The sequence below is a fragment of the Scyliorhinus torazame genome, chromosome 13, assembly GCF_047496885.1.
Source record: "Scyliorhinus torazame isolate Kashiwa2021f chromosome 13, sScyTor2.1, whole genome shotgun sequence".
Classification (NCBI taxonomy): domain Eukaryota; kingdom Metazoa; phylum Chordata; class Chondrichthyes; order Carcharhiniformes; family Scyliorhinidae; genus Scyliorhinus; species Scyliorhinus torazame.
Window position 1 is genome coordinate 7,073,822 of NC_092719.1, and position 25,910 is coordinate 7,099,731.

The 25,910-nt window shown below is 48.2% G+C and overlaps 1 protein-coding gene and 1 non-coding gene across 2 annotated transcripts in view; one reads left to right on the forward strand and one right to left on the reverse strand.

Moving 5' to 3' along the window:
- Positions 1–8,853, reverse strand: part of LOC140387825 (calcium/calmodulin-dependent protein kinase type 1D-like) — a 331,474-nt gene extending 322,621 nt beyond the window's left edge. Inside the window, exon 1 of the mRNA XM_072471001.1 lies at positions 8,723–8,853. Within this exon, the coding sequence (XP_072327102.1) occupies positions 8,723–8,832 (110 nt within the window). The 5' untranslated portion in view covers positions 8,833–8,853. The remainder of the gene's footprint in view (positions 1–8,722) is intronic.
- A 7,643-nt stretch (positions 8,854–16,496) lies between these two features.
- On the forward strand, positions 16,497–16,690 carry LOC140388703 (U2 spliceosomal RNA). Its single transcript, XR_011934259.1, has one exon. It is a non-coding gene; the product is annotated as a U2 spliceosomal RNA (small nuclear RNA).
- Positions 16,691–25,910: the final 9,220 nt, after the last annotated feature.

Genomic DNA, 25,910 nt, shown 5'->3' on the forward strand with positions numbered 1-25,910 from the left:
GGCAGCATTCCTCATTATCCGGGACCATTGACGCCGGAGTGGTTGGCGCCACTTTTCACGCCGGCGTCAGAACTTGGCCGTTGGATTGGAGAATCCCGGCCCTGATCTATAAACTGCTGCAAGTGAGCTTCAGTGTGGGATGGCAGTACATCACCGTCAGCAAACAGCAACTCACAAATGCATCACACACTTTGGTCCCGTCACATATTCCTGCCGTGCTGAAAAGCATGCCATCAGCTCTGACGAGCCGGCAAAGGTCCTTATTTAAGTCACCAAAAATATGCAAGAGCAGCATGGAGAAGAATATGCCAAAAGAGAGTTGGCAACAGGACCCAACACTGCTTTAACACGCCGCTGATCTTGAAAGCCTCTCATGAGGTTCAATTTGTGACTGGTGAAACTGTGCGTGACCTCCTGGAAAGGATAGTGACGTCCGGGAGTCTATTAACTGCAGTACTGTGTACGTTCCCTCAGCCGCAGAAAAATACTTTTCACTGTACTTTCGGTACATGTGACAATAAATCAAATCAAATCAGCAAATTAAAGAGTCTGTCTTTGTTGACCAGGTCAAAGACCTGGGCGAGGTCAATGAAAGCAACGGAGAGAGGTCTGCCCTCTTTGTGGGACCTCTCGAAACGCCGAGTGAGAAAACCATGAGACCTGGTGCCCTGCCAGCTCTGAAGCTGAGATTCAGGGTAGCTGCGTGATGCTGGGGGCTGCAAACTGCTCAGAGCAACGCAAGCAATGATCTCCACAATATTCAACGAGGAGATGCCTCGGTAATTGTCGCAGTCAGCGTAATCCCCTTTATTTTTGCACAAGGTGACTATTTTTGCATCTCGTGTGTTTTGAGGCACTAATCTGTCCGGCCGGCAGAGACAGTGGTTCATGGAGATACAGCAGCCGCCGCACTGATTTCCCTCCTCCAATGCTTTCAGCTGGAATGCCATCGTTTCCTGGGGTTTTACCATTGGCAGAGTGGTCAGTGGGCTTTGATGTGCTCTACAAAGAACAAAGAACAAAGAAATGTACAGCACAGGAACAGGCCCTTCGGCCCTCCAAGCCCGTGCCGACCATACTGCCCGACTAAACTACAATCTTCTACACTTCCTGGGTCCGTATCCCTCTATTCCCATCCTATTCATATATTTGTCAAGATGCCCCTTAAATGTCCCTATCGTCCCTGCTTCCACTACCTCCTCCGGTAGTGAGTTCCAGGCACCCACTACCCTCTGCGTAAAAAACTTGCCTCGTACATCTACTCTAAACCTTGCCCCTCTCACCTTAAACCTATGCCCCCTAGTAATTGACCCCTCTACCCTGGGGAAAAGCCTCTGACTATCCACTCTGTCTATGCCCCTCATAATTTTGTATACCTCTATCAGGTCGCCCCTCAACCTCCTTCGTTCCAGTGAGAACAAACCGAGTTTATTCAATCGCTCCTCATAGCTTATGCCCTCCATACCAGGCAACATTCTGGTAAATCTCTTCTGCACCCTCTCTAAAGCCTCCACATCCTTCTGGTAGTGTGGCGACCAGAATTGAACACTATACTCCAAGTGTGGCCTAACTAAGGTTCTATACAGCTGCAACATGACTTGCCAATTCTTATACTCAATGCCCCGGCCAATGAAGGCAAGCATGCCGTATGCCTTCTTGACTACCTTCTCCACCTGTGTTGCCCCTTTCAATGACCTGTGGACCTGTACTCCTAGATCTCTTTGACTTTCAATACTCTTGAGGGTTCTACCATTCACTGTATATTCCCTACCTGCATTAGCCCTTCCAAAATGCATTACCTCACATTTGTCCGGATTAAACTCCATCTGCCATCTCTCCGCCCAAGTCTCCAGACAATCTAAATCCTGCTGTATCCTCTGACAGTCCTCATTGCTATCCGCAACTCCACCAACCTTTGTGTCGTCTGCAAACTTACTAATCAGACCAGTTACATTTTCCTCCAAATCATTTATATATACTACAAACAGCAAAGGTCCCAACACTGATCCCTGTGGAACACCACTGGTCACAGCCCTCCAATTAGAAAAGCATCCCTCCATTGCTACCCTCTGCCTTCTATGGCCTAGCCAGTTCTGTATCCACTTTGCCAGTTCACCCCTGATCCCGTGTGACTTCACCTTTTGTACTAGTCTACCATGAGGGACCTTGTCAAAGGCCTTACTGAAGTCCATATAGACAACATCTACTGCCCTACCTGCATCAATCATCTTAGTGACCTCCTCGAAAAACTCTATCAAGTTAGTGAGACACGACCTCCCCTTCACAAAACCGTGCTGCCTCTCACTAATACGTCCATTTGCTTCCAAATGGGAGTAGATCCTGTCTCGAAGAATTCTCTCCAGTAATTTCCCTACCACTGAAGTAAGGCTCACCGGCCTGTAGTTCCCGGGATTATCCTTGCTACCCTTCTTAAACAGAGGAACAACATTGGCTATTCTCCAGTCCTCCGGGACATCCCCTGAAGACAGCGAGGATCCAAAGATTTCTGTCAAGGCCTCAGCAATTTCCTCTCCAGCCTCCTTCAGTATTCTGGGGTAGATCCCATCAGGCCCTGGGGACTTATCTACCTTAATATTTTTTAAGACACCCAACACCTCGTCTTTCTGGATCACAATGTGACCCAGGCTATCTACACCCCCTTCTCCAGACTCAACATCTACCAATTCCTTCTCTTTGGTGAATACTGATGCAAAGTATTCATTTAGTACCTCGCCCATTTCTTCTGGCTCCACACATAGATTCCCTTGCCTATCCTTCAGTGGGCCAACCCTTTCCCTGGCTACCCTCTTGCTTTTTATGTACGTGTAAAAAGCCTTGGGATTTTCCTTAACCCTATTTGCCAGTGACTTTTCATGACCCCTTCTAGCCCTCCTGACTCCTTGCTTAAGTTCCTTCCTATTTTCCTTATATGCCACACAGGCTTCGTCTGTTCCTAGCCTTTTAGCCCTGACAAATGCCTCCTTTTTCTTTTTGACGAGGCCTACAATATCACTCGTCATCCAAGGTTCCCGAAAATTGCCATATTTATCTTTCTTCCTCACAGGAACATGCCTGTCCTGTATTCCTTTCAACTGACACTTGAAAGCCTCCCACATGTCAGATGTTGATTTGCCCTCAAACATCCGCCCCCAATCTATGTTCTTCAGTTCCCGCCTAATATTGTTATAATTAGCCTTCCCCCAATTTAGCACATTCATCCTCGGACCACTCTTATCCTTGTCCACCAGTACTTTAAAACTTACTGAATTGTGGTCACTGTTACCGAAATGCTCCCCTACTGAAACATCTACCACCTGGCCGGGCTCATTCCCCAATACCAGGTCCAGTACCGCCCCTTCCCTAGTTGGACTGTCTACATATTGTTTTAAGAAGCCCTCCTGGATGCTCCTTACAAACTCCGCCCCGTCTAAGCCCCTGGCACTAAGTGAGTCCCAGTCAATATTGGGGAAGTTGAAGTCTCCCATCACCACAACCCTGTTGTTTTTACTCTTTTCCAAAATCTGTCTACCTATCTGCTCCTCTATCTCCCGCTGGCTGTTGGGAGGCCTGTAGTATACCCCCAACATTGTGACTGCACCCTTCTTATTCCTGATCTCTACCCATATAGCCTCAATGCCCTCTGAGGTGTCTTCTCGCAGTATAGCTGTGATATTCTCCCGAACAAGTAGCGCAACTCCGCCTCCCCTTTTACATCCCCCTCTATCCCGCCTGAAACATCTAAATCCTGGAACGTTTAGCTGCCAATCCTGCCCTTCCCTCAACCAGGTCTCTGTAATGGCAACAACATCATAGTTCCAAGTAGTAATCCAAGCTCTAAGTTTATCTGCCTTACCCGTAATGCTCCTTGCATTAAAACATATGCACTTCAGGCCACCAGACCCGCTGTGTTCAGCAACTTCTCCCCGTCTGCTCTGCCTCAGAGCCACACTGTCCCCATTCCCTAGTTCTCCCTCAATGCTCTCACCTTCTGACCTATTGCTCCCGCGCCCACCCCCCTGCCATACTAGTTTAAACCCTCCCGTGGTCTACTACGGTCGGTTCGCATTCCAGCTCCTCCATGACAGTAACGTCTGGACTGGCGCTGACAGTTTATCCGCAGGATTGCCACGCCGGTGAATAATTTAATGTCTCGAACATGTGGGATGTAGCTCTTTGAATGACTCATTTTTGTTGATCTGTGGCACATTGGACCACCTCCTAACGAACAGCATTCAAAACTGACAGCTTCTGGGAAAGGTAAATAAAACCAACTGTAAAACCTATAGCCTGCAGTATGTGTCAATTTGTAGACGGCACTCTGGAAAAACAAAATCACTGTTATTTGGTTCCATTTTAACCAGTTTTTTTTTCATTGCCGTGTCTTGCTGCAAGATGCTCTCAATGCTGCAACTTGTACAGGAGCCTGATCCAATAGGTTTTGAACCAGTCACGACCGGTGTTCCCTCTAATTTTTCTTTGTTGGGCCTGGCCAGGTCATTGTGCAGTGTGGGGCATTTCAGACATTCACACTGGGGAGCCCCGGCACAGCTTAGATTGAATGATAAGCCAACTGGCATAAACGTGTAAATTTGATTCCATATTCTAACTGTGTCACACCCTGTGTCAAAGGAGGACCTTGACTGTACCAGGAGTGAAAATATATTAAGGCTCAAAGTTTCTTTTATTGCCAGAAACAAAAGTTGTTCTTTATCAATTTGAGTTTCGGCAGCCAGCCTCACACACGTTGCATAGAGGGTATGTTCTGAAATATAATTATGGCAGTATACGAAGAGCATTAGAAATCCTTTTGCTCTCTCTCTCTCTCTCTCTATGTTATCTTCATCCACACTCTGTGGTCGTTAGATGCCTCTGGCCAGGAAGCCAATGTAAACAGACTTTCAAAGGTAATGAATAATACAAAGGGAAATTGTTGGATATGTTCAGCATGTTCTGTGTCCTGATAGCAGGTCACCAAACAGAAGTATTAACTCAGGGGATGGTTCTCTGGCCACGTTGTGCCGGCGTGATGCGCGCTATTCCGGGCGGATTCCGGGAGAGGCCCGAAACGGGATTTGCGGCAGGTGTTAAACAGTTTCCGACGCGCCAGGCGCACTCCAGTTGACAATGTCAGGATCTCGCACCTGATCGGAGCTCGTATGCAATCATTTTATTCTCATTCGTGAGATTAAAGTCAAATGCAGCGGCCTCCCAGTATTCTTCAACCCCTCCCCACAGCCGGAGGTCCGCAGACACAATTCACTCCGGGTCCCTAAACACGGGAAAAGACGCCATGCAGTTGAATACCCCTCTCCACATACCACCAGGGAGCACACAAGGGCATAGTAGCAGCTGACCGGATGCCATGGGGAATGGGGGGGTGGGGTGTCCTTCAAGAGAGCTGTGGGCTGGGGTTCGGAGAGGGCCAGATCAGATGTTTCCCCCGAGATGGGGGTTGCTTTGGGCCTGTGAAGCCTTGACTCCTGCTTTCTTTCATGTTTAATACCTCAATAACAGGGAAAAGTACAACTGTAGCCTCTCTGTCCTAAAATCCTCTCACAGGACAGAACTATTCTGTAGCACATCTTTTGGAGAAGCATTTAACTTCCCTTAAAATTTCAATAGGCTCTGCGGTTTCACTGTTACAGTATGCCCACTTATATCCCTTTGCCCTTGCTTGTTCACACCCCATTCACTTTACAAGCCTTTTGATTGACAGCTGGTGGCTGCATCAAAAGCGGGCTTAGCTTTGTTTTATTTTTGAAGCACTTCACGGTCCATTAACTCTGAAGTGCTTCCTCTTTTGATCAGGTGTCCTGTCTGACTGCATTTTCTCTATCGTGTTTTTTTTCTACTTTGAATTGTTTCCTGGAAAGAGCATGTGCTCCGCCTGAGTGAGTTTTTTCAGAGTGGTTTTTTTTTAAGTCTTAAGTGCTTCCTAGAAAGAGCAGGTGCTCTGTCTGGCAGCAATATTTTTAGACTGGATCTTTTTCATCCACTCTGCCTCACCAACGTGCCTGGACTGGAAAAGTGTAGCTACAAAGAGAGATTGGATAGGTTGGGGTTATTTTTCTCAGAAGAAAGAAGGCTGAAAGGGGACTGGATTGAGGTGTACAAAATTATGAGGGGAACAGATAGAGTGCAATTGTTTCCCTTGGCCGAGAATTCTAGAACCAGGGGACATAGATTCAAGATAAGTGGCAGAAGGTGTAGAGGGGACATGAGGAAGAACTTCTTACGCAGAGGGTAGTGGGAGTCTGGAATTCGCTGCCCGGGTTGGTGGTGGAGGCAGAGACCCTAAACTCTTTTAAAAAGTACCTGGATCCGCACCTTCAGTGATGCAAGGCACAGGGCGATGGACCGGCTGTTGGAAGATGGGATTAGAAAGCGCACCTGGGTGGCCTTGGGCTGGCATGGACAACATGGGCTGAATGGCCGTCTTCTGTGCTGTAACTTCTCTCTGATTCTATCCCCTTTGATTTGCCTAATGTCCAAAACCCATCACTGTCCATGTGGACTCTAATCAGTGACTGAGCAACCACAACTGCGAGGGTTTGAGAATTCCAAAGAAGACTCTTAAAAAGAGAAAAGTGATGTTGATAGGCGGAGGGTTAGGGAGTGAATTCTGGAATTTAAGGCCTTTGCAGTTGAAGGCAGGGCTGCCAATGGTGCAGTAAATAGAACATAGGACATTACAGCGCAGTACAGGCCCTTCGGCCCTCGATGTTGCGCCGACCTGTGAAGCCAATCTAAAGCCCATCTACACTATTCCCTTATCGTCCATGTGTCTATCCAATGACCATTTGAATGCCCTTAGTGTTGGCGAGTCCACTACTGTTGCAGGCAGGGCATCCCACGCCCTTACTACTCTCTGAGTAAAGAACCTACCTCTGACATCTGTCCTATATCTATCTCCCCTCAATTTAAAGCTATGTCCCCTCGTGCTAGACATCACCATCCGAGGAAGAAGGCTCTTACTGTCTCACATTGAGAATGTGGAAGTGATGGGAATTAGAGGTTGGTCCGTCATTAATTACTGAGTTGAAGTCTGAATGTAATATAATGTTGTCCATTGGCCTAGCTTGCTGTGGTGTGGAGACCAAGAGAAAGGGAAAACATAAAAATCTTAAAAAGCAAGTCTTACTTCTGGCAAAATAAAACCCCATTGTATAAATTCCTTTGAACTAGAAGTTTCAAGCTAGTAATCCCCAGCTGGTTAGATCTCAAGAATTGGCATGAATGGTGATGATGCCCTACACAGTGCCAGAGCTGGAAACCAAAAAGAAAAATAAACGCAAAGAAGCAAATACTGGAAATCTGAAACATAAACCCCCCAGCAAATGCTGAAAGTACACAGCCCTTCGGGATCTCTGTAGAGAAAGGCAGATTAGCATTACGGGCGCGATTCTACAGCCATGCTGCACCTGAAGAGCAGCTCGCTGGGGCGCAATGTGGCCAATAGAAGCCGGGAGATCCCGCTCGCAGGATCTACCCAGCTCGCAACGCTTTGCGAGACCTAGCACGATCTCACAAGACGTTGCGATGTAAATTCTTTCTGGCAAATATGCATATTAGAGTGAGTCTCATTTTAATGTGCAGCTTCCTGAGGTACTGGAGGCGTTGGGATCTTTCTCCCTCACCCCGGGTGAGCGGCATTCAGTGCTGGTCTCCACAAAAGGGGACCAGACGGACCGGCACTCATGGGAGTCTCCCAGGGAATCGGAGGCCCCCAGGTGCATGTCCTTTAGGCAGGGTGGTCCTCTGGCACTGCCAAGGGGCCAAGCTGGCATTTTCTGCATGGTGGCGATCCAGCCTGGGGTGCCCTGCATGAGTGTTTAGGGGAGGGGGACTCTCCCATAGTGTGGTGGGGCTTGGGAGGGCTCAGGAGTCGCTCTGGGGGCTCCAGAGATTATGGCCATTCTCTCGCTCTGAGGAGTTCCGGCGAGCGGAGCTCCTTGATGTACAAAATGGGGCTGTGTGCGAGCTCGGCCACGCGTTCCCTGTTGAGGTCATTTATCTAACCAGGGGGCCGTTTTGTAGTGTTGTGTTTATCGCCGCTGTGAGCACCAAGAAATGGGACTTTGTTGCCATTGAATTAAATCCCGCCCTATAGCAGTAGACATCACAGGGGAGATTTTAACACAGCATAGTGATGAAGAGCATACAGGAGCAGGTGGAATACCAATCTTACACACTGCCCAGAGAGGGCAAATTTAACCCAAGCCACCGGTTAGGAAGCTGGTGCGATTGGATGCAACGTTAACTTTCCACTACACCTGTTTCACTCTCCATCGAAGTCAATGTGTAACCTTGCGCGAGTGTAAAATCAGTGTCCAACTTGGGTCGGCACTAATTTAAAATTGTCCCCTTTGTCTAACCTCAAGCTGCTGACAAGTAGTGACCTCGTGATAGGTTTGCTTATTCTTTCTAAAGAGTAGGAGTGGGTCACTTCCAGCAGGTTCTCTTATGTAGCAACTGCAGCTCGTGCAATCATAAAGGGTATTGTAACTGGAAAAAAACATGTAAACAATGAACTTTAAAAGTTTCAATGCTTTATAGAAATGTGATTTGATTCAATTTGACGCTACTGTTATAATCCACAGAGTATTATTTCCACTCCTACCACATGGCGGTGTAACATTTTGCACACTTCCGCATGCAACAATGAGGTGTCCCTCTCACAGTCTGCCAAATGAAGTTCTTGCGTGAATTCTCAGCTCCTTACCTTCTGAGGACTGTAATTTCATTTTCAATGCTGTTTTCCTTGCCTTTTAACGCCTTCTTTGGGATGCATTTAATTGCAAACATCTTCCCAGTGTTTTTTTCTTTCGCCATGACGACTTCCGAAAAGGCGCCGCTAAAAAAAAGGCAGAGAGAGAGGGAGCATTAGGCTCAGCGAGACTGGTTTCAGACTGGTGATCAGAAACTAAGAAGCCAGTAACATTGCTGCAAGAAGGCAGCAATAACTTTGCTGGAGATACCAGAGGAATTCTTCGCAAATGCGTCCACAATATCGCTACCCCTGGGGAATTCCTACCTCAGGTGACTGATGCTGGTGGAAGGGTTCTTGAAATTGTTCGCTTGATGGTACAGCTGTTACAATCCCAGTTAATGTTATAATCGGGCAGGAAGATCGCAGAATGGAACCCTGGCCCAGAAACCCATAGCTTTTACTTTTTTTAATAAAACGTGGAGGAATAGAGTTACAGGCCTGCTAATTAGTTTTAACAACATGGAAAAAACATTTATTAAACTCGTAAAAATTGGATTATGATACAATACTCCTTTTACTTGCCCCCCCCCCCCCAGTTTAACAATTACACAAAGGTTTTAGGAGTATCCCGGATTACAAAGTACATCTTAATCTCAAATGGTTTCACATTAGCACAAAGTCCCTTATAAGCACACAAGATGACTGTGGTCAAATACAAGCACACCGCTCTGAACCAAAGATAGGGCAGCACGGTAGCATAGTGATTAGCACAGTTGCTTTACAGCTCCAGGGTCACAGGTTCGATTCCTGGCTTGGGTCACTGTAGTGTGGAGTCTGCACGTTCTCCCCGTGTGTGCATGGGTTTTCTCCCGGTGCTCCGGTTTCTTTCCACAGTCCAAAGATGCGCGGGTTTGGTGGATTGGCCATGTTAAATTGCCCTTATTGTCCAAAAAGGTTAATTGGGGTTACTGGGTTAAGGGGATGGGATGGAGGATGTGTGTGCTTGAGTGGACTGCTCTTTCCAAGGGCCGATGCAGACTAAATGGGCCAAATGGCCTCCTTCTGCACTGTAAATTCTATGATTCTATGATAGCGTCTAGATTTCTCGCTAGAATCCCCCCGGATGATGGTCACATGAGAGTTTCCAAACTCCACTCCCGAAAAACCACTTTAAAATCTTCTATCAGAATAATGTTTTCCCTTAGCAGTTTGCATTCTGAAATCCAGACCAGGTTTTCCAAATGACACTTTTAAACAAAGCTTCTGCTCCACTTTTAACAACGAATCTAGTCCAGGATCTTAGACCAACCCCGTTAGGCTGTCTCTGTCTTGACTGTTGTTCAAACTGTTCACAATTGCTTTAACTCTTGATTCCCAAACTACATTAAAATGAAATCCAACATTTGTTTTACCTTTGAAGGCTGCTGTCCCATTTTGAATATGGTTACTGCAATTGCCTCTTTAATTTAAAGCATGTTGTTTACTCTTCTTTTAATTATTTTGAACGATACCTTGGTCTCTGTTCATTTAACTCCATACTTCTTGGGCTCGTCTCTTCATTTATCTAATTTCCTTAGCTGACTAGACTTTAGGTTTCTGGCATTTGTTTTCTTAACCATTACTCAAGAGTACGGTTTTTCTTCTAGCAAGGCTGAGGAAGTTGTTCCCTATTTAGCCTTATGAAACGACTGCTTCAAGCAGAGCTGTGAGAGCTGCCTTCTCTCTAACTACCTATCTCAAAAGCTTCTCTACCTTACAAGGCCCCAGTTGCTAAACAACCATTGCTGGTTTATTTATTTATTAGGGAGGTGTGGTCCTCGCTAAGAACAATAGAAACACAGTTGGAACTTAACAAACCCCCACATACACAAAAACCTTTGTCCAGCATGAATCTAACTTTGGTTTTACCTTTCCAGGCAGAGGAGTATTACATTAAACAGACTTAAAACTATACCTTATTTTTAATGTTTGCCAATACAAATATATATTCCTTAAAACTACCTTTGTTTTTGTGACAAGAACTAAAATATTGCTATAAATAGTGACATGTTGCTGAAGCTTTTCATTTTGCACTCATCAGGGCAAACACAAGAATACCAAATTTCAAACAATCACAGCAATTTATACGACAGGACAAAAGGGTGTTGACTCGCCGACCAATCAGCACCCTTTTCTCCTGTAGTATAACTTGTTGTGACCCTTTGAAATTTGGCATTCTTGGATTTGTCCCGGTGAGTGTAAGTTGATAATACTTCGACAACATGGCTGCCTTATCAGCAACAGTTCTTGAAATATATTTCACTCAGATAAACGCGTCTTCACGAAACGAAAAGCTTGCATTTATCCAGTGTCTTCCATAATTACTGAATATCCCAAAGTGCTTTACAGCCAATTAAGTGCTTTTGAACTGTAGTCATTGTTGGTGATATAGGAAATGGGTAAATGTTTGTCGCAGGACACCGGGCATAACTCTGCCACTCCACTGTTCTACGAAACAGTTCCGTGGGATTTGTTGCATCGACTTAGGAGGTAAGCCAGGGTCCTTGGTTTAACTTTCATCTGAATGACTACACGTCCAACAGTGCAGCACTCCCCCAGCACTGCGCCCGAGTATTAGCCAAGATTTTTGCACTAATTTTTGAACCCACAACCTCTCTCCTGAGAGGTTAGAGTACTAGCAGCTGACACTTAAGATTTGAATACAAGCCAGTACTAGACAATAGACACTCTTGCAACAGTGTTTGTATCTCGTGATAACTGTTCAGAGGTTGATGTACTCGCATCACTGGTGGAAATTGGCTATTTTCCTGGCATAAGAACTAAAGCGTGTTAGCCATGCCTTAAAAAGGGGCAAATGTCCAATGCTCGTCATTTTGAACGTAACGTCATTTTTAAAAGAAAGGCTCCTTTGCCTGAGTTTTCCTGGAACAACCGTCCAACTGGCATCGGCGTTTGGTGCAAATAATTTCACTGGAAATGGTGAGCAGAGTAAATCATTCTGACCTGCTCGCAATACTGGTGTCACAGAGCAACTTGTGGAAATTATCCTCCCAGGTCAGTTTGGAGATGAGGGGTTAGCCAGGAAACATCTGTTTTCTCACATTCATTCCCAGACGCTGGGTGTTGCTGGTGAAGTCAGTACTTATTGCCCACCCCTCCATTTTCCTTTAATTGAACGGCTGGGGCATTTCAAAGGGCAGTTAAAAGTCAACCGCGTTGTGGGTCTGGAGTCACGTGGAGGCTGCACCCAGTAAGGTCAGCAGATTTCCCTCCCTAAAGATAGCAGTGGACCCAAATGGATTTATGACAATCCAGCAGTTTTGTGATCATCCTTACTGATTTTTGATCCCGGATTTACACATTAACCAAATTTAAATTCCTCAACTGCCAGGGTGGGAACTGAACTCACATCTCTTGGTTGATAATCCACTGACAGAAGCACCATATTACCATCCGCGTGGCACAGTTATACACTGAGTGTAGGGCATGGGGCTCACTCAAAATGCCTAGGGAGGTATGATGGATAAGGTGGGGTTCTCATGAAAAAGGGAAAACAATGAACAACAGAAAGGCCTTGTACTGTACCCCACTATTTCCCAGCCAACGAATCAATACATGATATATTGGCAGAACTCTGGGAACAAGCATGTCGTCTGCATCACAGCACAAACAGAGAGAAAAACACAAAGGCAATTCTATATATTTTTTTTAATGGTTTGACAACAATCAACAGTGCCTGTAGTCAGAAGGTGGATAAAGCATTGCACTAGTATTACAAAGAATTACAACATTAAGCTGTGCCCTGGTCCAGCAACACTCTCCGACACTCTCAATACATCACAGCATTTCTGTCCCCATTCAGTCAACCTGCCAGTCCCATTAACAGCTGGAACCCGTTGATAAGATTGTCCTTTTCAGGCTTCCTCATGCTCTAATAAACTCAGCCCTCGTGTTAAACTTTTCATACTCGTTTACACCAACCACATAATACAACACTCTGAAGGGTTCTGTGTTTAACTCCTTCATACGAAAGATTCAGTACCACACTATCAATGTATCAAATGAACAAACACCAAACATGGGTTAATTAGTTCTGCCACTAATTTGTGTTTCTTGTGATGTGCCCCATAATGGTATCTCACAGGGGTGCCTCGAGGGAATAAAGCAATAGAGAGTGTGCACGCAGTTACAGGGGCAATTCCAGAGTCTGAAGCAATAGCCACCAGTGTTGGAGTGATTAAAATTAGGAATGCTCCAGAAAACAGAATAAGAGAAGCACAGATATGTCAGAGAGCTGTGAGGCTGAGGCCATGGAGCGATTTGAAAACACGGACGACAATTTTAAAATCTGGGTGTTTGTTTAATTGGGAAGCACTGTCGGTCAGTGAGCACAGGTGTGATCATTGAACAGGGCTAGGTACAAGCAAGGTCACCTGAAGCATAGCTTCGGAGCAACTCTGGTTTACAGAGAGTAGATTGTCGGAGATTAACCAGGCGAGGTGGAGTTGTCATGTCTAGACGTAACAAAGACACAACTACACTGACCCAGGTTTTGCAGCTAGCGCCGAATGATTGGTTCCAGCTATTCATTCCAGTCACACTTGCCAACCTATTTTTTCAGAGCTATTGCACTGAAACTTGCAGTAATTAGAACCCCAAAACAGTGCAGCCCCTTAAGAGATCTGGGACCTGTCTGACAAAGGCAAGCAACTGCGCATCTCGTTCTACAATCAGATTGAAGAAATGCAACTGAGCAGCGCAGAGTCTAAACCAGCAAGTCTCAGTTCACAGTTAGTCCGATGCCGAATCTTATACCAAAAGCTAAATAAAGGGCAGAATCTTACAGCCCTGTGGCGAAGGGGGGCAGGGCCCACAAATGTGATCAGCTGTTCAAAAGTCAGCGGGACAGGAAGATCCCACAGGAGGGTGGAGCTGGGAAATTCCACCCCAAGGGAGGGAAAGAAAGATGAGATCAAGAGAGAGTGAATAAAGAGGCAAAGGATGCAATTTACTGGCCGTGTCGCGGCGGAATCGGGATTGGACTTGGCCGGTTGATCCGGCGAGAGGCCTCTTTCGGGATTCCCCATGGTCGTTATGCCTTGCGAGATCTCGCCCGTGATGGACCGGACCCAGACTTCCAGAGTTAAGTGAGCTTAAACGCTCACGTAACTATGGCTATGCCAAATCTACCAAGCCCCTGGAATCTAACTGACCTCGGCAAGGAGACCCCAGCTGGGCACCATTTAGCACTGGTGCTCACAAACCGGAACAGAGTGGAGCGGCACCGGGGAGGGAGGGTCTCCCAGGCCATCAGAGGCCTTCGGGTAGTTGGTATCTAGACAGGGTGTCACCCTGGCACTGCTAATACCATCCGGGCACCGTGGCACTGCCAGATTGGCACCCTGGCAATGCCACCCCAGGGTGCCAGGCTGTTAGTGCCATGGTGGCATTTTGCCCGCGCCGGCGATTGGGTCTAGGGGTGCCCTGCCCTCATCAGGTGGGATGCGGGTGGCTCGGGAACCCTCCAACAAATGAGTTTGGGTGTTGGGGTGTCTGGGGATCCCGTCGAGGGGGGTTGAGAGATCAGGCCACCATCCAATCTCGTCCTGCACTGATGAGAGGAGGTCCTCAGAACAGGACCTGAGTGGGGCCTCGGCGATGCATACCTCACTGAGGCCCAAAAATAAAACAAAGTGCCTTTAGTAAGCGGGATGGTTCCTGGCACTATAAATGCTGGGCATGACCCCTCTAATCCCACACAGAATGGACTGGGATTTTTCATCAGATCATGTCCAAAGAAAAACTTAAAACTAATTGTACTTTAAAAAAAGTCTCCCACAATAATTAAACCTGAAGGAATGTGACGCCACACTTTTAAAAGTTAAGTTTTAATGCCAGAGAATTTGTTTGGCAGTTATAAGACCATAAGACCATAAGTCTTAGGAGCGGAAGTAAGGCCATTCGGCCCATCGAGTCCACTCCACCATTCAATCATGGCTGATTTCAACTCCATTTACCCGCTCTCTCTCCATAGCCCTTAATTCCTCGAGAAATCAAGAATTTATCAACTTCTGTCTTAAAGACACTCAACGTCCCGGCCTCCACCGCCCTCTGTGGCAATGAATTCCACAGACCCACCACTCTCTGGCTGAAGAAATTTCTCCTCATCTCTGTTCTAAAGTGACTCCCTTTTATTCTAAGGCTGTGCCCCTGGGTCCTAGTCTCTCCTGTTAATGGAAACAACTTCCCTACGTCCACCCTATCTAAGCCATTCATTATCTTGTAAGTTTCTATTAGATCCCCCCTCAACCTCCTGAATTCCAATGAATATAATCCCAGGATCCTCAGACGTTCATCGTATGACGTTCATTGTTAAACATATGGATGATAATGGCATAGTGTAGGTTAGATGGCTTTTGTTTCGGTGCAACATCGTGGGCCGAAGGGCCTGTACTGCGCTGTATTGTTCTATGTTCTATGTTCTATGTTCTATGTTAGGCCTACCATTCCTGGGATCATCCGTGTGAATCTCCGCTGGACCCCCTCCAGTGCAATGTTCCTCCTGCAGAATGTTTGAGGTGAGGGACGCCATCAGTGTCCCTGCTGATTTCACCTGTGGGAAGTGCACCCATCTCCAGCTCCTCAGAAACCGGGTTAGGGAACTGGAGCTGGAGCTGGATGAACTTCGGATCATTCGGGAGGCAGAGGTGGTCATAGATAGTAGCTTCAGGGATGTAGTTACTCCGAAGAATCAAGGTAGATGGGTGGTGGTGAGAGGGGCTGGGAGGAAGCAGTCAGTGCAGGGATCCTCTGTGGTCGTTCCCCTCAGTAACAAGTTACCGTTTTGGATACTGTTGGGGGGGACGACCTACCAGGGGTAAGACACGGTGAATGGATCTCCAGCACTGAGCCCGTCCCTGTGGCTCGGAAGGGAAGGAGGGCGAGCAGGAGAACAATAGTTATTGGGGACTCGATAGTTAGAGGGACAGATAGACGGTTCTGTGGCAGCGAAAGAGACTCACGGATGGTATGTTGCCTCCCGGGTGCCAGGGTCCGTGACGTCTCAGACCGTGTTTTCAGAATCCTTAAAGGGGAGGGGGAGCAGTCACAAGTCATGGTACACATCGGTAAGAGAAAGGACGGGGATTTAAAACAGGAATTTAGGGAGCTAGGGTGGAAGCTGAGAGCCAGGACAAACCATGTTGTCATCTCTGGTTTGTTGCCGGTGCCACATGCTAGTGAGGTGAGGAACAGGGAGAGAGTGCAGATAAACACGTGGATGCAGGGATGGTGTAGGAGGGAGGGTTTCAGGTACGTGGATAATTGGAGCACATTCTGGGGAAGGTGGGACCTGTACAGACAGGACGGTTTGCACCTGAACCAGAGGGGCACCAATATCCTGGGAGGGATATTTGCTAGGGCTCTTTGGGGGGGGGTTTAGACTAATTTGTCAGGGGGATGGGAAAACGAGCTGTAGTCCAGAAGCCAGTGTCGAGAGTAGTGAGGTACTGAGGAGGGTATCAAGGTCGCAGGAGTGTACCGGCAGACAGATAGGTGGGTTGAAGTGTGTCTACTTCAATGCAAGGAGCATCCGGAATAAGGTAGGTGAACTTGGAGCGTGGATTGGTACTTGGGACTACGATGTTGTGGCCATTACGGAGACATGGTTAGAACAGGGACAGGAATGGTTGTTGGACGTTCCGCGGAATAGGTGTTTCAGTAAGAGTAGGGAAGGTGGTAAAAGAGGTGGAGGAGTAGCATTGTTAATCAAGGATAGTTTAACGGCATCGCTTCTCGGCCTTTTGGCTAAGATCAAGTGTCTGTAGATTGAGCCTTTGGTTCCGATCTGGTGTGTCTCTCTTGTGGGGACCATGAATTCGATTCAATTTGAATTGGTTTTTTGGAGCGGGCGAGGGGCTGGATTGGGGGTTCACCCCTGACCCACACTCTGGGCCCTGGCTTGGTAACTCAGAAAAGGAAAAAATTTTGAAAATAAAAATTTTTTACAAAATAAATAAATAAATAAAGGATAGTTTAACGGCTGCAGAAAGGCAGTTTGAAGGGGATCTGCCTACTGAGGTAATATGGGCCGAAGTTAGAAATAGGAAAGGAGCGGTCACATTGTTAGGAATTTTCTATAGGCCCCCAAATAGTAATAGAAATGTGGGGCGAAGAAATTGCAAAACAGGTTATGGATAGGTGTGGAGGTCTCAGGGTAGTTGTTATGGGTGACTTTAACTTTCCAAATATTGATTGGAACCTCTATAGGTTGAACAGTTCGGTTGGGGCAGTTTTTGTACAGTGAGTGCAGGAGGGTTTCCTGACACAATATGTGGATAGGTCGGCAAGAGGGGGGGGCAACATTGGATTTGGTACTGGGTAATGAACCGGGCCAAGTGTTAGATTTGTTTGTGGGAGAGCACTTTGGAGATAGTGACCACAATTCGCTGTCTTTCACTATTGCAATGGAGAGGGATAGGGCCATACGGCAGGGCAAGGTTTATAATTGGGGGAGGGGTAATTATATTGCGATTAGGCAAGAATTAGGGAGCATAAGATGGGAACAGAAACTGTCAGGGAAAGGCACAAATGAAAAGTGGAGCTTGTTCAAGAAACAAATACTGCGTGTCCTTGATAGGCATGTCCCTGCCAGGCAGGGAGGAAATGGCCGTGTGAGGGAACCATGGTTCACAAAAGAGGTTGAATGTCTTGTCAAGAGGAAAAAGGAAGAGTATGTAAGGATTAGAAAACAAGGTTGAGTAGGGTCGCTTGAGGGTTACAAGGTAGCAAGGAATGAGCTGAAAAAAGGGCTTAGGAGAGCTGGAGGGGGCATGAGAAGTCCTTGGCGGGTTGGATCAAGGAAAACACCAAGGCTTTTTACTCTTATGTGAGAAATAAAAGAATGACCAGGGTGAGGGTAAGGCTGGTCAAGGACAGTAGTGGAACTTGTGCATGGAGTCAGAAGAAATAGGAGAGGCATTGAATGAATACTTTTCTTCAGTGTTCACAAAGGAGAGGGGCCATGTTTTTGAGGATGAGAGTGTGGTTCAGGCGGGTAGGCTGGAGGAAGTAGATGTTCTGAGGAAGGATGTATTAGCAATTTTGAAAAACCTGAGGGTCGACAAGTCCTCTGGGCCAGATGGGATATACCCAAGGATTCTTTGGGAGGCAAGGGAGGAAATTGCAGAGCCTTTGGCTTTGATCTTTGGGTCCTCGCTGTCCACGAGGATAGTGCCAGAGGACTGGAGAGTGGCGAATGTTGTTTCTCTGTTCAAGAAAGGGAATAGGAATGACCCTGGTAATTATAGGCCAGTTAGTCTTACTTCGGTGGTCGGGAAGATAATGGAAAAGGTCCTGACGGATAGGATTAATTACCATTTGGAAAGATGCAGCTTAATCCGAGATAGTCAACACGGATTTGTGAAGAGTAGGTCGTGCCTCACAAATTTGATTGAATTCTTTGAGGAGGTAACTAAGTGTGTAGATGAAGGTAGAGCAGTTGATGTCGTATGCATGGATTTTAGTAAGGCGTTTGATAAGGTTCCCCATGGTCGGCTCATGAAGAAAGTAAGGAGGTGTGGGATAGAGGGAAATTTGGCCGATTGGATCAGTAACTGGCTATCACATCGAAGACAGAGGGTGGTGGTGGGTGGAAAATTTTCAGACTGGAGACCAGTTACCAGCGGTGTACCACTGGGATCAGTGCTGGGTCCTCTGCTATTTGTGATTTTTATCAATGACTTGGAGGAGGGGGCTGAAGGGTGGGTCAGTAAATTTGCTGATGACACCAAGGTTGGTGGAGTAGTGGATGAGGTGGAGGGCTGTTGTAGGCTGCAAAGAGACATTGATAGGATGCAGAGCTGGGCCGAAAAATGGCAGATGGAGTTTAACCCTGATAAGTGCGAGGTGATTCATTTTGGCAGAAAAAATTTGAATGCGGATTACAGGATCAACGGCAGGGTTCTGAGGAATGTGGAGGAACAGAGAAATCTTGTGGTTCAATGTCCATAGATCTCTGAAGATTGCCACTCAAGTGGATAGAGCCGTGAAGAAGGCTTATAGTGTGTTAGCGTTTATTAACAGGGGGCTTGAGTTTAAGACGCGAGGTTATGCTGCAACTATACATGACCCTGGTGAGACCACATTTGAAGTATTGTGTGCAGTTCTGGTCACCTCATTATAGGAAGGATGTGGAAGCATTGGAAAGGGTGCAAAGGAGATTTACCGGATGCTGCCTGGTTTGCAGGATAGGTCTTATGAGGAAAGGTTGAGGGAGCTAGGGCTTTTCTCTTTGGAGCAGAGGAGGATGAGAGGCGATTTAATAGAGGTTTATAAGATAATGAGGGGGATAGATAGAGTGGACGTTCAGAGACTATTTCCTCGGGTGAATGTAACTGTTACAAGGGGGCATATCTATAAGATTCAGGGTGGGAGATATAGGAGGGATGTCCAAGGTAGGTTCTTTACTCAGAGAGTGGTTAGTGTGTGGAATGGACTGCCTGCTGTGATAGTGGAGTCGGACACTTTAGGAACTTTCAAGCGGTTATTGGATAGGCACATGGAGCACGTCTGAATGACAGGGTGTGGGATAGCTTGATCTTGGTTTCGGACAATGCTCGGCACAACATCGAGGGCCAAAGGGCCTGTTCTGTGCTGTACTGTTCTATGTTCTATGTTCTATGTTCCTAAGTGTTTGCCAAGATTTAATTCTATTGCTTTTATTGCAGCCAACAAATAATAAGAAGTTTAAATTTCACTTACATAGGAATTAAAAGATAGTTACATAAATTGAAAGATTCAAATGCAAACTAGATTGGCTGGTTTAGAAACATTTTCTGTTCTACAGAGCGAGTGTTTTGCAAATAACGTTACTCATCTGACGCATACAGCATGCAACTACCCAGTGCCCGGACCTTACGTCAGAATGTTATGCCAATGCAAAGTGCAAGTTTAATTTGGTGTAAGCACATTGATGCACGATCAATGACCACTAAAGCGAGGTTGTAGTCCAACTGAAGGCTTTAATAAGCTAGATGTTTCCCCCAGCAGCTCAGGTACAGAATGAAGGCTGCTGGGGCGGCACGGGTTCTTATACCCCGCCTATCAGGGCGGAGCTATTATACACTCTAGCCAATAGCAAGCATACAGGTTCTACAAATGGTACTTTAGCCTCTCCGGTACCGTAATACCTATAATACCACATTCACACCCTGTTAAAAAAAAGTCCGGCGGGGGTGGTGGCCAGAAACTACAAAACATAACAACGTGGTATAATTAGTTATGGAGTTACCGTAATACCTCGGTACAGTGTTTAGTAACTATTTACAAGTCTGGTAGCTATGTACATTTGGTGATGTATATTTACAGATTACAGTTAAAATGAAGCAATCAGTCGATCGGGGGCCCTGGTCATCCTCTGTGATCGTCGGAGCCTCGGTGGTGACTCCGTGGAGGCGCGGCCGTCTGTGACTCCGGGAGCGTGGCTTCGCTCTCCATGGCAGCTTCGTCACCCCTAGACGGCGCTGGTGGGGAAAACGGCTGACCTGGGAAGGGAGTGCTTGCGGGGGGCATCGGTGGGTGGGGGGGCCTAGACAGGGGTGGCGGAAGGACCGATCCTCCTGTAGGGTGCTGCAGTGGAGGGGAGGCTGTGACTGGTGGCTGAAATGTGCGTGGAGTTCCGGCGGGCACCAGGTCCCGTAGGCAGACCGTATCTTGTCGGCCGTCGGGGTGCGCCACGTAGGCATACTAGGCGTTAGCATGGAGCCGATCGACCCTCTCGACCAACGGGTCCGACTTGTGCGCTCGCACATGTTCTCGGAGCAGGATGGGTCCGGGTGCTGCCAGCCAGGTCGGGAGTGAGGTCCCAGAGGAGGACTTCCGAGGGAAGACAAGGGGACGTTCGTGAGGTGTCTGATTGGTGGTTGTACAAAGTAGTGACCGGATGGAGTGGAGGGCATCCGGGAGGACTTCTTGCCAGTGGGAGACTGGGAGGTTCCTGGACTATAGGGCCAGTCTTCCAGACCGTTCCGTTCTCCCTCTCTACCTGTCCATTACCCCGCGGGTTGTAACTGGCCGTCCTGCTCGAGGCGATGCCCTTGCTGAGCAGGAATTGACGCAGTTCGTCGCTCATAAAGGAGGACCCCTATCACTGTGTATGTAAGCGGGGAACCCGAACAGTGCAAAGATGCCATGGAGGGCCTTGATGACGGTGGAGGCGGTCATGTCGGGGCAGGGGATGGCGAATGGGAACCGGGAGTACTCGTGAATCACGTTCAGGAAGTACGTGTTGCGGTCGGTGGAGGAGAGGGGGGCCTTTGAAGCCTATGCTGAGGCGTTCAAAGGGACGGGAAGCCTTTATCAGGTGCGCTCTCTCTGGCCGATAGAAGTGCGGTTTGCACTCCGCGCAGATTTGGCAGTCCCTGGTGGCAGTCCTGACCTCCTCGATGGAATAGGACAGGTTGCGGGTCTTGACGAAATGGAAAAAGAGAGTGACCCCTGGGTGGCAGAGGTCCTCGTGGAGGGCTCGGAGGCGGTCCACTTGTGCGGTGTCACGTGTGCCACGGGACAGGGCGTCAGGAGCTCATTTAGCTTCCCGGGACGATACAAGATCTCGTAGTTGTAGGTGGTGAGTTTGATCCTCCACCGCAAGATCTTGTCGTTTTTTATCTTGCCCCGCTGTGCATTATCGAACATGAAAGCAAGCGACAGTTGGTCCGTGTGGAGAGTGAACCTCCTGCCGGCCAGGTAATGCCTCCAATGTCGCACAGCTTCTACTGTGGCCTGGGACTCCTTTTCGACTGAGGAGTGGTGGATTTCGGAAGCATGGAGGGTACGGGAGAAGAAGGCCACGGGTCTGCCCGCTTGGTTGAGGGTGGCCGCCAGAGCTACATCGGACACATCGCTCTCGACCTGGAAGGGGAGGGACTCGTCGATGGCGTGCATCGTGGCCTTTGCAATGTCTGCTTTGATGCGGCTGAAGGCCTGACAGGCCTCTATCGACAGGGGAAAAACTGTGGATTGGATCAGGGGACGTGCCTTGTCCGCAGAGTTGGGAACCCACTGGGCTTAGTAGCTAAAAAACCCTAAGCAGCGTTTTAGGGCCTTAGAGCAGTGAGGAAGGGGGAACTCCATAAGGGGGCGCATGTGTTCAGGGTCAGGGCCTATAACTCCATTTCGCACTACGTAGCCGAGAATGGCTAGACGGTCGGTGCGAAACACGCATTTATCCTTATTATATGTTAGGTTAAGCATTTTAGCGTCTGGAGAAATTTTCGGAGGTTGGTGTCATGGTCCTGCTGGTCGTGGTCACAGATGGTGACATTATCGAGATACGGGAATGTTGCCCGTAAACCGTACCGGTCAACTATTCGATCCATCTCGCGCTGGAAGACCGAGACCCCATTAGTGACACCAAAGGGAACCCTTAAGAAGTGATAGAGCCGCCCATCTGCCTCGAAGGCAGTATATTTCGGTCACTAGTGCGGATGGGGAGCTGGTGGTAGGCGGACTTGAGATCCACCGTGGAGAAGACTTTATAATGCGCAATCTTGTTTACCAGGTCGGATATGCGGGGGAGAGGGTACGCGTCCAGCTGCGTAAACCTGTTGATGGTCTGACTGTAGTCGATGACCATCCTATGCTTCTCCCCGGTCTTTACCACCACTACTTGAGCTCTCCAGGGACTGTTGCTAGCTTCAATGACTCCTTCCCTCAGTAGCCTTTGGACCTCTGACCTAATAAAGACCCGGTCCTGGGCACTGTAGCGCCTGCTCCTGGTGGCGATGGGTTTTCAATCCGGGGTGAGGTTCGCAAACAGGGAAGGCGGGTTGACCTTCAGGGTCGCAAGGCCGCAGACAGTGAGGGGGGGTATAGGGCCGCCAAATTGGAAAGTCAGACTTTGAAGGTCACACTGGAAGTCTAAACCCAGGAGTGTAGCCGCGCAGAGGTGGGGAAGGACATAGAGACAGAAATTTTTATACTCCCTTCCCTGGACTGTGAGGCTTGCTACACAAAACCCTTTTATCTCCACTGAGTGGGAACCGGAGACCAGTGAGATTTTTTGATTGACAGGGTGGATGAGGAGGGAACAGCGCCTTACCGTGTCAGAGTGTATGAAGCTCTCCGTGCTCCCAGAGTCAATTAGGCAGGACGTCTCGTGCCCGTTGATGAAAACGGTCGTCGTAGCGGTTGAGAGTGTTCGAGGTCGAGACTGATCCAGAGTCACCGAGGCCAATCGCAGTAGTTGGGAATTCTGTTCAGGCAGTGTGTGGTCGGCCGAGCTGGGGTCCTGGGGGTTCATCCAAGATGGCGTCTCCCATAGGTCGCACATAGCCGGGGGTGTACAAAATGGCGACGCCCATCCCTCAAGCGTGGCGTCCGCGGAACAAGATGGCCGCGCCCAGGGTCCGCACATGGCCCTGGGATATGGGGGTGGCGGCGACCACTGGCCGCACGGGGCCCGTGGAGAAGTTTGTGGTGGCGGTCCGGATTCGCCGCTGGAGACCGCGGCCACCGCTCGAGCCTGACATACCCCCACGAAATGGCCCTTTTTGCCGCATACTTTGTAGGTGGATGCGCGGGCCGGGCAGCGCTGGCGGGGATGCTTGGCCTGCCCGCAAAAGTAGCAGCGGGGCCCCTCGGGTTTGCCAGGCCGCCTTGCAGTGCAGGCCTGTGGGGGAACGGGGGAAGTCTCGGGGTCGGCCGCTGCGGGGTTCCACGCTGCCCAGGAGGCTGCCGCGCGGTCGGGAACGTAGGCGCGGGCGTTTCTGGAGGCCACGACCAGGGAGCCTGCAAGGGCCTGTGCCTCCCTGAGACCCAGAGTGTCCTTCTCTAACAGACGCTGGCAGATTTGTGGCCAGACTAAGAGTTCCGTGCGTTCGCTCGCCGAAACTTGCGGGCAGCCGCAGCTTCTTCCCGGCACCAGGAGTACACGGTAGAATTCCTCCAGCGATTCCCCAGGGGTTTGCCGTCTTGTTGCAAGCAGGTGCCGGGCGTAGACCTGGTTTACCGGGCGAATATAGGGGCCTTTTAGCAGCTCTATTGCTGCATCGAAGTCTTCCGCTTCCTCGATGAGGGTGTAAATCTCCGGGCTCACCCTTGAGTGCAGGACGTGCATTTTCTGCTCTCCCGTGGGTGTGTTTTCGGCCGTCTCGAGATACCCTTTAAAACACGCCAGCCAGTGCTTAAAAATTGCCGCTGAGTTCGCCGCGTGGGGGCTGAGTTGCAGACACTCCGGCTTGATTCGGAGCTCCATCCTTTCTTCTTAATAAACTAGCTTATTAAATTGATGCACGATCAATGACCACTAAAGCGAGGTTGTAGTCCAACTAAAGGCTTTAATAAGCTAGATGTTTCCCCAGCAGCTCAGGTACAGAATGAGGGCTGCTGGGGCGGCACGGGTTCTTATACCCCACCTAGCAGGGCGGAGCTATTATACACTCCAGCCAACAGCAAGCATACAGGTTCTACCAATGGTACTTTAGCCTCTCAGGTACCGTAATACCTATAATACCACACACATCCCATGCTGTGTGCATCTGGAGTCACATGTAGGCCAATGTTGAGGGACTGTGTTGTGGGGTTGACATTGTTGGAGAGATAGTAACCGAAGCCCGGAGTGGGTGGTTGTGAAAGAAGCATTGTGAAGTACTGGAAGACTCGGGTGTTCTTCTGATCTTCTATAAGTGTTTCTCTCTCAGCCAACAACACCCCGCCCGCCAGCCCAAAACAGATGAATTGCTTGCTTAACTCATCACCGAGATCTGTGCACAATGTAATGTTCTCCGATCTAACAACAGTGAGAACAATTTGAGAGTAATTTGTGTGAAACTATGAGCTGTCCTCTCAGAGATGGGGTGAAGTGCCAGAGGACAGAATGAGATGTGTCAAGGGGCTATGGTTAGATTCTCTCTTGTTGGAGATAGTCATTGCCTGGCACTTGTGTGGTGTGAATGTTATTTGCCACGTGTCAGGCCAAACCTGAATGTTGTCTAGGCCTTGCTGCATTTGGACATGGACTCATTCCTGTCTAAATGGACTGCAGTATCACCCCTCCCTCTTGCTCTTGAGTAAACATGGGGCTGGCTTTTCATGATCCCCAAACAGGACCAAAATATATGTGGGAAAAATGGAGACAGGTCCCGGTTCCTTTTGCCTTTTCCATTGAATTATTATTTAGCCAAAAAGTCACCTTCTACTGTATAACTGTATACTTTTGCATGTTTTGGTGCGTGTGTGAGAGTGTGTGTATGCACTTGTGTGTGTGTTTGTCAGTGTGTAATTTTTTTGAGTATACGTGTTTGAATGTGTGTGTGTGTCTGTCTGTCTGCGTGTGTGTGTGTCTGTCTGTCTGTGTGTGTGTCTGTCTGTGTGTATTGCAAAGGTTGGGACATGGGTTCACCTTTTTAAATATCTTTAAGTCTTTACCTGGATTAATTTTTAGCTCAATAAAATTAACACCTTTACACTTTAAGTTCAGGAAAGATTAAATGACTGGTTTCTTTGCAATCAGCATACAAATGGTTATGCATAGATATTGACTTAATATCTTCATTCTTATTACATAGAATTTACAGTGCAGAAGGAGGCCATTCGGCCCATCGAGTCTGCACCGGCTCTTGGAAAGAGCACCCTACCCAAGTCCACACCTCCACCCTATCCCCATAACCCAGTAACCCCACCCAGCACTAAGGGCAATTTTGGACACTAAGGGCAATTTATCATGGCCAATCCACCTAACCTGCACATCTTTGGACTGTGGGAGGAAACCGGAGCACCCGGAGGAAACCCACGCGCACACGGGGAGAAAGTGCAGACTCCGCACAGACAGTGACCCAGCGGGGAATCGAACCTGGGATCCTGGAGCTGAGATTATAGATTATATAAAATTATGGATTATATAAAACCCCGTTACGATTAATGGAGGTGGTGGAAAGAAAGGGCAGTGTCCCCGGCATGTGTCCTCACCAGCAGTAAGTCTGTTTAGATGCACAACCCGCTGCTTAAAATCCCGAGATACATTGACAGGAAACGTTTATAATGGGATAGCCAGTTTGGCCGCCCTGTCTCATGGCTTCCTGAGTTGCTGAATGGAGAAATGAGGTGCCTTCCCCAACAGATCTTAGTGGCCAAGTTGATGAGTTGTGTTCCATGGTCTGGACCTCAACTGGACGTTGAGGTGTCCCTCATCTGCCACCCATGG